General features: G+C 35.1%; 1 protein-coding gene across 1 annotated transcript; it reads right to left on the reverse strand.

Moving 5' to 3' along the window:
* Positions 1–405: 405 nt before the first annotated feature.
* Positions 406–3,163, reverse strand: LOC123564191 (uncharacterized). The gene has a single exon (XM_045357563.2). The coding sequence runs from the start codon at positions 2,873–2,875 to the stop codon at positions 1,124–1,126; it is 1,752 nt and encodes a 583-aa protein (XP_045213498.2). The 5' UTR covers positions 2,876–3,163; the 3' UTR covers positions 406–1,123.
* Positions 3,164–13,939: the final 10,776 nt, after the last annotated feature.

Here is a 13,939-nt window from a genome sequence, read left to right on the forward strand (position 1 = left end):
TTAAAGGTACATTTTAGTCGGTTTGGCATACCTGATCAACTTAAATCGGACAACGGACCACAATTCACATCCGAGCCATTTAGCAATTTTGCTAGAGACTGGCATTTTACGCACGTCACGTCAAGCCCACATCATCAAAGTTCAAACGGACTGAGTGAGATATACGTTACACTTGCAAAACGCATACTACAAAAAGCAAAAGACCCCTACTTGCCTCTTTTAGAACACATAAATTCCCCATTACCTGCAATTGGTTATAGCCCTAGCCAACTGCTACAAGGACGCAGGCTAAGATCAATTCTCCCAGCAACTCATGAACAGTTATCTCCAAAGCCTGTTAATGCAAAGAAAGCCCGAGAAAAGATGCAGAAACAACAAACAAGGTCAAAATTTTATTATGACAGATCCACACGATCACTCCCTTCTCTGCAATCAGGGGAAAATATCACATTAGAAAACCCCGGAAGAAAAATGGGAACCAGGGAAAGTGCTTGAGCAGCACAACGAAAGGTCATACAAAATTCAGGCATCCGATGGCGCGAGATACAGGCGCAATCGCATGTTCATAAAGTCCAAATCAAATCATGCAAAGTCGCGCCAAAATAACACCAACAACAATTACCCACTGAGAACCCCTGATACCGCTCTGCCCAGCATCAATGACAAATCCAAAAATGGTTACAGTTATGTAACACGATCTGGTCGGAGTGTGAGAAAATCGCTCAGAGCTTTTTACTCTATTTACTATATTAGGAACATTATTATTGCTTCATAACAATTTCTTGATGTTACACATGTATTAATCAATACAATGTACTAATTTTTATTATTCTGTTTAATCTGATTTTCTGTTATATTTGTTATACTTTGTTAATGTGTTACTTTTGTTTATGTTAAATGCGCATGCGTAAATGCCCCCTACATATTCTGAGAGCGCTTCCCGTGCTAGTCAGTCGTTACAGTAAATAGTATAGAGTAGAATCACGTGCTGTGTTCTGATCTCTCTCCCACGACCTGTGGACATATTCTAATAACGAAACACGCACTTTTACTGGTGGATGCTTTTTCATGAAGTAATAAAAATTTATCCAAATGGAAATAAGAATTAAAGTGGGTATATGCTCTATGAAGAATCATCACTTGACCCATAAACTGCCTCTGTACTCCAGGCGTCTCGTAATAGGTGTCTGAATCGTTGTCGGTTTAACAGTTTTGACATGTTTGTTTCAACTTCTCCTTCCGTGCATGTTGGAACATATTTAGCAAACTGCTGTCTTGTGAGCCCACTATTTCTGTCACAACGAGTGGAAGATCTGACTTTGAGACCAAATACCCCACTAGAGTCAAAAGCTTTAGAGTCTGGACTACAGTAACTTGTACGATCGTCTGTCTTAGTAACCATAGCTGTGGCACCGTGTTCATCTGCTGCTGCACAGAACTGTTTGGGTATGGATAAAGGTCTAACACATGGCGCTCTCGCATGAACATAATGCGTTTCTTTAACCTTCAAAACGTCATCTGTAGCACAAGTGTGCTCATAGTACCCATATATTTCTGCCTTTCCCTTTAAAGCGTGGTCCCGGTTTACTGACATTTCGTATGCCGCTAGATCTTCTTTTGGGTATTTAGAAGGCATCAAAACCTTTGTAGCTGTGTTGTACCCAGAGAAATACAATTGGTTTATCTTCGGGCTATTACCTTTTCTTGCACTTTTATCTGAGTGGGTCAACATATAATCCCGATACAACCCACTTCTGTCAGTCTCCCTTTCTTTTAATGTTTTGTCAGTGATTGAGTGTGTTCGATAACCAGTCCTCGTTTTGAAACCTCCGTCAACGGTTTCATCAAAAGACGTCTCACGTATATCAGAAACAACATGCTTGTTGAGAATGGGATGGTAAATTTCTTGCGATATGTCGGAATATCTGTATGACTCTTTTGGAGTGTCGGTGACTCTAAGTCTACTAAGCCTGTCTGAAAATGTCCCATCATCGTTACCACCAGTTTTACGCTGGTTTTTAAAAGGTATAGTTTCATTTTCTCTTTGAAACACTGAATGTGCTGAAGGTAAACGACTTGAATTATCTGTGTAATTTTCAAACATATGCCGGTTTGATGGTGTACTCCGTGGTGTATGATATTGTTCCATACGTGAAGAGTTCTCTAAAGAATTGTTTACAGGCATTTCCTGTGTTGTTTTCGTTCGAAAGCTTGTCAGGCTACTGTCACACTGACTTTGAGAGTTTCCTACAAACAAATTACCCTGCTGTAAAGATGTTCTTTTGTCACGTTTTATAGGCACATTAGTTCCTGCATACTCATCTTTAACGTAACATGGTTTTGATATAGAAGGTTTTGTTACATTATCCTGAGTGACGCTTATAGGATGATGTCTGGATACTGGCCTGTCAGAGATTGTTTTACTGGCCATATGACTGTGGACATCTTTTCTGCGTTCCCTCTCTAGCATCTTTTGTAGTTTTGGGTACCATTTATCTGGCAAAGTGTGCCCCTCACCCTCGGGGTCACTGTCACCTCGAATTCTAATCGAAATTCCTCCATTATTTGTAGTTATTTTTCTGCCATGCCTGTAATAATCAAAAACTTCACACCTTACTTCTACTGTATCCAAATAGCCAAGCCGTTCAAGCTGTTTGAACACCCACAGACGCCTGTTGTCTAAGGAAAACCATTTATCTCCATGTTCTCGTATTCTAACAACTGATATTGTAGGAATGCTACTCACTGAACAATATCCAATAATTACTTGATCTAACGTTTGTCCGATCGTTTGTGTCCCATGTAATGATCTTCTGTCGAAGTATTTAGATATACTGTCTTGTGAATAGTATATATCCGACGGTTCTATCAGCATCTCTTAAATTTCTGTTATGTCCATTATCACGTAAACTTCCTTATATAAAGTAGATATAAATAGCATGTGTAGGTTTCCAAAACTAACTTGCATAACCTTGACTGAGTCATGGATTTTCCGAAAATATTATTTTGTATGGCTATGTTATATTACAAATGTAGGAAGTGTTTTCATTTTATAAGCACAATGGGCATTTATTGATTGCATACGTTCCAACCATGTAGTATTTGGTGGTGAAAACATATTTCCTGTTTAAACATAAACAATGACAATTCACTTCAGTACCCTCCAATACTTCAGTTCAAAATATAACCCTTTTTGGCAAAGATTCAAACTCTACACGGTACCTGTATATTCTTAAAAATGTTATTTAGCAATTTTCTAGAAACAAAACCTCAAACGTATTTCTGTGACTTTCTGAAAATGGGATACGGTAGTAAAATGAAAAAACTATAATCTTTGCGTGATTCAGTAATTTTAAAATTTCGATATGTTACTAACATGTTGATCTACATATATATTTAAATATTGAATTAAAATATTTTAGTGGCATTAAAGATAATTGACAACTTGAAAATGGCTGTAACTGAATTTATTCCATAGCAGTAGCAGCTACCAGTTACATCTGTTAATATGAATTGAATTTAGAGATGTTATCATGTCAGTTACATGTTGTTACTAACAGCAGGTGTTTATTGTATCTAACAGCAGTGTTTCAAGTTTCTTACGTCTCATAATTATCCTTAGGTTAAAGACGTATGATGTAATTACCTTCCCTGATTGCTTAGAAAGAAAATTCCCGCTTATTAAAGTTTATCATGGCCAAGTTCTGTTTCCTTAATGAAATGGGTAGATCTATTTCACAGACATTTAAATTGAATTCCTTATTCGTACGCTTGTCGAGCTAATGGTTCCAACAAACGAGTTACTGTTATAGAAAATACATAATTTAATCTAATGTTGCAGTTCCCTAGAGACAATGGGGTCTAAAATCAATCTGAAGCGGCTAAGTCGTCTTTCCAAATCCATCTAAATAGATCCAAGGCAAATTTGCTAAAATATGGTGAGCAAGAGATACTCGTGTTTACTCGTGAACCGGAGGTATGAGGTCCCTATGGGGTCCTGTTTGGGATGGGACCAATTTGTTGTGCAGAAGGTGATAGTCTAGCATGGTGGCTATGCCGGGAACACTCGCGAGTTTAACTGTTATTCTGAGGTTGTTTTGGGAATTTCTCACTTTTATCGTTTTGAGCGACCTCATATCCGCCCTGATCTTAACTCCCTGAGGCCGATATCGTAACATATCTGCTGCGGCGAGATAAGAATTACCATCTAACGTCGAAAAACATTTTCTGATCTTATCACAATCTCACGCGCATGCAGTCAATTGAAATCAAGCAGTGAATCATGGGTGAAAATTAAAATAAACTTACAAAATCTTCGAAAATATTCACAGTTTTTATTTCGATCATGGTTAATTTTGATGTATACATGTACACAAACGTTTTGTGACACGCGCTGAGACAGTTTAGTTTACCTTTGAAAGTTTAAGATAATTAAATTTACAATCATATGTTTATTTAGTCACGTTGTTTTTGTGTTTTATAAAATATGTTTTGTTGTGTTCATTTTTTTCCGTATGTAAGGTATTCGATGTAAGTGTACGAATATTTCAGCCTTCCAAAACTTAACTTTTCCCGACCATTCATTTCTCTGATAATGGAATTTCATTCTCTGAATCATCACCCGACGGAACTGATATGTCAGAGGCTGCATGATAATGAATATTTTCTTTATTTTAAGAAAGATTTTTGGCAGACGACATTATTTTACTCCTTTGAAATACAGTATGAACGAAACACAGTGGATTTCGTCTTTACATGGCCGCATAATTGCAAACACTTATTTTAACAACGGAACTAATTAGCACTAATTATAACATCTGAGAAATAATACCCAGTATTCAAAATAATTTTGCTTTTGCCAAGATTATCAAAAATTAACAAGTACATGTCACAATTAGCATGATCTCGGTGCCACGACTATACTCGTCAATCGCCGTCCTGGGCAGTCCTGATAACGCGCGTACAGTCGGATATCGACGCTATGGGGGTAGAAAATATAACGCCTATAGTCGCATTTCGGCCCCAGGAGTTAATATCGCTGTGAGTCCGTGTGGCAGTTGAGGAAAGGGATATCCGCCACAGCAAAAATATGCGGCTGTCAATATGGGAACGCTCTTAAGGGGAACCGGTGACGAGTAGTCAGGCTTGGGTAAGGCAGGGTAGGCCTAAAGGCCTTACATCAGTAGATAGGAGGAGGGCCCTACGATGGGGTCCTATGTTTTTGTTGGAACCGATTGATCGTTGTAGAAAGTGAAAGGACAACATATGTAAGGCTATCCCAGGGAAATTCTTGTTTACTAGTGAGCAGGTTCTAAAGTTGTTCTGTGGATGTACTTGGAATTGTTCACTTCTTTCAGCTTAGGCGCCTCCAACTCCACCCTCGGGATGGGAACGGATGACCGTTTTAGAGAGAATTGTCCACCGACAGGCACGGGTAACCATCATTCCTGCAGAATAGTTTAAGAGGACCCGAAGCGATGTGTAAAAGGTTTATGAGGCGGGGCCGGGGTAGCGTAAAGTCCTTACAGCAGTATACTGGGTGGTGCTACGGGATCCCGAGTTTGTGGTTGGTTGACGGTCTGTAAGCTGCCAGCATATCCCGAGAAAACTCTTGAGCACTCGTGAGCGTGTCAAAAGAATGTTATAAGGCTGTTTTAAGAATGAATTTTGTGGTATCATAATTATATAAGCACTTGAGTAAACGGCTATTTTAAAAATCTGGCCTGAACATACATAGAAGCCTAATGAAACTGCGGATAAGATAAAAAGTGGAAAGTCACAGGTCGCTCAACACGACATAAACGAAAATGTTGCAAGTTCAGGTCATGGATAGTAGTGGAAGTGCAAGCTACCGTTCACGCACTCTAGCCCCGGGTTGAGCAGACCTCAACATCTACACATGTTATAAGAGCCAGAATGTAATTTATAGACATCCGCAAATGTATCATACGGCGGTGTACATGGAACATTCAATGATGCACAGTGTGCATTTGCATGAAAAGTGGAGTATGGTCCCGAGATAAAATAATGGATGTGCCCTAAACGAGGAAACAATGGGCAGAACTAAATTAACTGTAATTTAGAGATGAGATCTGTGGTTGTGGAGCTTGCGTATCACAGAAATTGTCAAAAGACAAAATTAAAAAGCATATTAAAATTTTTAAATTTATTTACTGCTGCAAATATATATATATATATATATATATATATATATATATGTCGCAGGTAACACTGTTATTAGAAACGCCATTTCACTGCTGGCATTAACAAGCAAAGAAAACAGAAAATACTGGGATAGGAAACGTAACATAACTGCTAGATGTAACATATTAGACGTTGATAAAACTGCTAAAAAATCACTGCTATTAACGACCTCATGTTACTGCTTGTATTAGAGACAACTGATAGAAATGCTTTTTGTACTGCAGATAATAATATAAATTTATAAAACAGGTTTACAGGCCAAGATCTTTGCAGCGTGTTAAGGGATTTCTGCCTTCTTTAGCACAATTGTCGGCTAATGTCTTTCGCAGGGGTCAAATAAACAAGGGACATGTTGAAAAGTCAGTATGTATAAAAATGAGAAGAGGCAACAGTGTATTTTATTATCATACTTTTATTTAATAAGATTTGATTACTTTAAAATGATATATTTATTTAGATGTCACCTTTTTATTAAACGAAAAATGTTTGTTGTCCAAACAAAAAAAATAAGTAAGAAACTTATTTAAGAATATCTTCTAAATTTTACCATTTTAGGAAGAGAGACATGTTTTAATTTTTTCAAGTAATGCCTGGCTTATGTTAACAATTTTACACACATAAATATAAAAAATAAATTAATTCCATTCTTGTAAGCTTTATTCAGATTGAATTTCGATCATAATCAGATGAACATTTGTTTGAGATGTGCACAAATTCAAATTTGATTTGTAACAAAAATGCGACACTCATACATGTACATGTCAATGTTATAAATTAAAGCATGAAAAAGTCAATTTTTTACAACTTATTGTAGTTTCAAGCTTATGACAAAACCACTGCACCCGTTTTTGTAATTATTGTATATATACTTCTGTAAGTTAATGTAAGATTATTTTCATGTTATAATCTTTTTTCATTGCTACGATATTGTCAATAAATCAAACTGATCGAGTTTTCAATCTACCTGTGCTGTTATAAATTATCATATTATTATTATTATTATTCTACATTCACAGAATGAAAATATTTATTACTTTCAACTTCGTTGCATTCAATGTACATGTTCATGGTCAAGTGGGAACTGCTGTTTTAATTGCTCTCCAACTTATCATTTCATAAACGTGCAATCATTGTTATTGGAATAGATCTGGATAAAACTGGATAAAATTACATCATGTTGAAATTTCAATTTTCAACTTCTTTAATATTTTCGGTGGGTTTATTAGATTTAAATTCTAGTTATAAAAATAGGTTTTCGGGATATAAAATAATTTAATTTCTTTCAGTATTTTCAAGTAGAATTATTAAGTTAAAATTCTTAAAAGGGTCGAGTGTACTTCCGATGGGCAAAGCAATAAGACGCCATTTCGTCACTGAGAAATTGAAAATTAAACTTTGGCTGAAACGTTTGTTATTAAGAACTGTAAGTCATAATGAGTATTACAGGAGATAGGGGACAGGGTGCTGAATCATTTGAAAGGTTTGGTTCGAGATTCACCCCGCTACAGGATGGATTCAGGAGGTGAGATACGACAAAAAGAGGCCACGTCATCATACAGGTACCCCACCCAGAGTTCGACCTCCGCCCAATGACAAATATTATAAACTTTGGCCGTCTTTAGAAGACTTCAAAGACATGTCTAATGACGATAAACTCTCTTCAATATATGAAATTATGTCTACAAATCTCGCCCCTCTGAAACTGAGAGTGGACAATATTGAATCGCACGTATACATGGATATGGCTAGGTTAGACGTAACGGAAAAATAGCTACGCCTATTGGAGTACAAGTCAATAGAGCAAGAAGTCCGTGCTCTTTCTAATAACCTAGTTTTTGCCGGCGTATATGAACAGGTGGGAGAAAAGTGTATTGACACGGTGTACAAATTACTGGCTGAGAAACTTGATATTGACAATGAACTTATTTCAATAAAACAAGCCTTCAGAATTGGTAGGAGAAAATACTTTCGGGGAAAAGAAATCCCAACACAAATAATAGCGTGTTTCAGTGATCAAAATGACATTGACAATATATTATCATCAGCACCAAAACTAAAAAATCATAAACCAAATATAAGTATAAACAGAGACTATCCACCAGAAATTGCCCAAGCCAGAAAAGACCTCTGGCCGTTATTTAAAGAAGAAAGGGCAAAGAATGACCCTAGAAGTGTAAAATTCAAATTTCCGGCAGCAATTGAGGTAAAAGGCGTGGTTAAATATGATCGCTTCCCCGATTGGTACGATGTGCTTAGAGGAAGCAGACATTTAAACGTACAAAACGAAGTTTCTTCAACACTTAAAGCCAATGTTGAAATGCAAAACCAAAACTGGTCCAATCAGGTAAATTCCACCAGCGTGACTGAACCCATGGATCTCACACAATTATCAGAAGAACCTCAAGTAAATTCGTACGACATAGACTCGGAATCAGCCGCTCATGCGCGTGACGACTTACCCATTCGCACGAATCCGAATAATAAGTCGGATACAATAACAGAGAACAATGTTGCTGCAAGTGATAGTGATGACTCTGCTTCAGGCGCAACACATACTTCAAACATCAGTAAAAACAGCAGTGGGATAGAAAACCCAAGAAATGTAATACTTGGGACTGAAAACCCCGGTGAAAACACTTAGGACAGAAGGGGGAAACATCCCCAGATAAATGTCAATTCTAGGAGAACAGGAACCATACATTTCGGAGCACTTAACGTTTGTGGACTAAAATCAAGGTTATTATACCCAGAATTTACAGATCGTCTGCAAAAATTTGACTTTTTTAATCTAAGTGAAACCAAACTGGATATAACAGATGTTATTTGTGTATCTGATTATTTGTTTTTTTTCAAAACCAAGAGAGCAATGTCATATCCGCAAATCAGGCGGAATAGGTGTATTTGTAAACAAACAATACGAACGCTATGTTGAACTGTTAAATAACGACTTCGAATATGTATTATGGCTGAAAATAGATAAGTCGATACTATCAATAGACGATGATCTAATTTTAGCATCAATATATGTTCCGCCCGAGCAGTCACCTTACTATAATGATGATTTATTCGCTTTGTTGGAGAACGAGATTACTTATTTTTGTAGTAAATATAAACATGTACTTTACTGTGGCGATTTGAATGAACATACTTCTGATGCTCAGGATTATTTAGAATTTGATCCATTTTTGACAGAATACTTCAATTTTGACAATGAATTTTTGAATTTATTTAATGCACATCTTAAAATAATTGATCAGAATATCCCCTTAGACAGAAAATCAATGGATAAAAAAAGAAATAAAATTGGTAATAAATTACTGGATATCTGCAAAAATAACAATATTTTTATATGTAATGGCCGAGTCGGAGGAGATAAATATATTGGGAAAACAACGTTTCGAAACACATCTGTAATTGATTACATTATTGCAACTGTTGATCTTCTCCCATATTTTAATCATTTTGAAATTATAGAGCTTGACCATTTATTTTCCGACGGTCACTCCCTTCTTTCGGCAAACCTAACTGTAGGAAATTTTGAAAAAGAAACTTACAAACATAGTGACATTTCCTATAAAAAAAGAAAAACAGATTAAATGGGACGATAAGAAAAAAGAAACTTTCATATTAAATCTAGACATACAAGGGATAAACGAAATTTTGGAAGTGCTTGAACACGATATAGATGAAACTGCACCTAACATTTTAGACTCAGTAGCCGAAAAAATATCTAAACTATTTCATGAGTCTGCCGTTAATACATTTAATACTAATACAACTCTAAATAACCAAACAAAAGATACAGACACTAGTAGTAAATTCAATAAACAAAGGCCATGGTTCGGCCCAGTATGTAAAAATGCACGAGTTAAGTACCACCAGGCAAGAAAACGATATAAAATAAACAAATCAGAAATAAATAGAATTAGGCTTAACGCAGTTAGTAAATCATATAAATCAACTATGAGAAAATACATCGATCTCCAAAAACATAAAAATGAAAATAGATTAAGAAATATGCATTTAAAAAGACCAAAAGATTACTGGAAAATATTGAATAAATTTAAACCCAGATCGAAAAATAGGTACCCGGCGATGAATGACTTGTTCGATTTCTTTAAAAATGTAAACTCAGATCGACAAAACAGTGACTCAGATGAACCCCCTTATTTAATAAATGATGATGATAGTACACTAAACTCAAAAATAAGCGCTGAAGAAATTAAGAAAGCTATTTCGAACACAAACAATGGGAAAACCCCCTCGGCAGATCTAATTCTAAATAAGTACATTAAAACAACCTGTGAAATTATGTTACCAGTTTATGTGGCCTACTTTAATAAAATTATGGACACGGGCTCTATACCGAAATTGTGGCTTGAAGGAATAATAAGGCCTATTTATAAAAATAAGGGTAGTCATAACGCCACTGCTAATTACCGTCCTATCACTAGTTTGAGTTGTCTTGGAAAGGTATTTAGTGCAGTACTTAATAATAGACTTACAAAATATATTAACGAAAATGAAATATTAAATGAAAATCAGGCGGGATTTAGGGCAGAGTATTCGACTACAGACCATATGCTTTCCTTATATTATTTAATTGAACTAATGAAAAACAGAAAACAGAAGCTTTTTATTACATATGTAGATTTTTCTCAGGCATTTGACTCCCTCTGGCGTACAGGTTTATGGAAAAATCTTTTAGAAAATGAAATTAACGGTAATTTTTTTAGAATCATATACAATATGTATAACCATATTAAATCATGTGTAGCTGTAAACAACGAACAATCAGCCTTTTTCAAAAGCGAGCGTGGGGTGCGTCAGAGGGACCATTTATCGCCCTTGCTCTTTAGTTTATATCTAAATGACCTTGAACTTTTCCTGTCAAACAGAGACAACAATGGCGTAGAAGTCCATATAAGATCAGACGAAGTAAATGCCCTATTCAAAATTCTAGTTATACTGTACGCCGATGATACCGTTTTAATAGCAGATAACGAACACTCTCTACAGAAATGTCTAAATGATTTTTACGAATATTGTGAAACATGGAAACTCAACGTAAATACAGAAAAAACAAAAGTAATGGTATTTGGAGCAAGAAAATATAACAAGTCTAATTTTTATCTTGGAAATAATAAGTTAGACATAGCGAAAAGTTACAAATACTTAGGGCTGTACTTTTCAAGTAATGGAAGTTTTTCATTTGTTAGACAACATATTGTCAATCAAGCTAACAAAGCCATGCATTTACTGATGATGAGAATTAATAACCTAGATATCCCGATAGATTTGCAACAAAAACTTTTCGATAACACCATACTACCAATACTTACATACGGATGCGAAATATTTGGTTATGAAAACTTTAACGCCCTTGAGCGAGTACATAATAACTTTCTACGTAAAATAACAAAAACCCAAAATAGTACACCCATGTATATGTTATATGCAGAGTTAGGACAATATCCCATCGAAATAATAGTTAAATCACGAATAATCGCATTTTGGAATAGATTGATTCTCTCTAAAAACACGTAACTGTCCTATCTATGTTACGAAGCAATGTTATTTTCTAACGATTTCAGAAATTTTAGATGGTTAAATAACATTCATGATATCTTGAACAATACTGGATACTCCTACTTATGGATGAATCAAAGAAGTTTGAATTTTAGGAACAGCAGTAAGTTAATAAAGGAAACTCTAATTAATCAATTCTTCCAAAAATGGTCCGCCGATTTAGAAAAATCGTCAAAAGGAAAAATGTATAAACTATTTAAAGATAACATAAACTTTGAAAAATACTTAAAAATTCTACCTCGGCACGAAAGTCTCAAATTATTGAAATTCAGAACAGCAAATCACAAACTTCCAGTAGAAACTGGACGATGGAAAAATAGTTATAAAGAATATGGAAATAGGAAGTGTACGTACTGTCCGACAGACTTAGGAGATGAGTTCCATGCCCTTTTATGTTGCAAAAGATTTAAGAAAACTCGAGAAAAAATGCTTCCCGGTAATATTGTTAAACATCCAAACATATTATCATTTAAGCAAATATTAAACACTGACGATATTCAAACTTTAAAACAGCTGCAACGATTTGTTGCATACATACTGAAAGTTACAAAATAAGTTTGTAAACTATTAAAACGTTAACAAAAACCTAAGACTTACTAACTAATAGATAAATCCATTTCGAATGACCCAAATCAACAATATTATTGTCACATGTTTGTAAGGTCGATATTCCCCGCACTATGCGTGCCTTGTTTTTCAAAGAATGAATATATAGGTCAATTTTACTACGATTGTAAATACCTGCTAAACTCACGCTTTTTACGTGCAGAAGGTTGAACTAATTCCCACGATTACTTTAGCATACATCTAGAAAATTGAAAGCTACTCCTTTATTATTATTATTATTATTGTTGTTGTTGTTGTTCAGCTCTGTTTCCCCGTAGATCGTAAATCTTAAAGTGAAACCTTACAGTGAATTTACTGGTACTTTTTGAACATTATTATTGATTAGTATCACCATATTTATGTTTTAGCCCACCATTTATATGATGTATTCTTGTACTTTTATTTTGATCATGTTGTTATACCATGTAATTGTAATGCCATGCGTATAACCTGATATAGAAAATAAAGAATGTCTGTCTGTCTGTCTGTCTACTTGTCAAACATGTCATTGAATCAAATGCCACAGGTCTTATCTGTTTATTATTCGATTTATTTGCGGAAATAGATTTAAAATATACTAGACTACATCGGAAGTTTACGAGATATTAAGGTAATATTGCACAGGCCTGTCTAGCATTTCTCCTCTTTATAAACGTATATATTGAGATTAAAATCAGTTAGAGTAAGGTTAGGGACGGAGAAATAGCTAGACATAGGCTAAGGTGATCTTATCATAAAAGTACTCTGTCAGTTTTATACACGGTTAAATTGATGTTATAATGAACTTTTGATTACCTATGAAAATAAATTGATATTGAAACTTTAAAGAATTGTTGTTGCGTTACTCTACAACGTAAGGCCTAAATAAATTCTTTGTTTCCGGTAACATGCTCAAAAAAATTAAGGTAGGTAGGTCGGATTTTTTTTTTCTTTTTTTTTTTTTGTAATTTATTTTATTAAGTGAGACTTTTCGGAAATTATTTTTTTACGTCAAAAAATGAATAGAAATAAGGGGATCATGCCTTCAGAGCATCAGTAAGTTGATTTCTGACATCACTGACCATGTTTAAAGCATAAAAAGTAAAGATTTGCAACTTTTTTTTGAAAAGTTGAAAAAAAATTCTCCAAGGCCATAAAACATTTAGGGTAGGTCGGGATTACGGAAACAAACAATTTTTTACGCTTAATTTGTATTGACATAAAGTGCACAAATAGAATTGTTAGTCAGCTAAATCTTGTTATTATTACAGTCTGTTATTACGCTATATTGCTGTAATTCGGTCGAAAATTTGCCTCCGTGATGTAGTGGAAAGAAGTCCGTAATAAATAGATCCTATTTTTCCATTTCTGGCGCATTTGCGCGTACATCGTAGTCCGAATGGGCATTGCTTCACAATTTTACATAAAATAGGACACTTTTCATGCTAATATTCGCATGTTTTCGAGTTGTTACTTGAAAACGATAGTAGGGTGTTTCTTCTGCGGACTGCTTTCTGAAATGCAGCAATATGGGGGTACCTGACTTCAGTTGATTGCTTTT

The sequence above is a fragment of the Mercenaria mercenaria genome, chromosome 2, assembly GCF_021730395.1.
Source record: "Mercenaria mercenaria strain notata chromosome 2, MADL_Memer_1, whole genome shotgun sequence".
Taxonomy (NCBI): domain Eukaryota; kingdom Metazoa; phylum Mollusca; class Bivalvia; order Venerida; family Veneridae; genus Mercenaria; species Mercenaria mercenaria.

What these genes read in the sequence shown, in the direction of transcription:
- LOC123564191 (XM_045357563.2), bottom strand. Translation starts at nt 2,875, where the DNA reads ATGCTGATAGAACCGTCGGATATATACTATTCACAAGACAGTATATCT.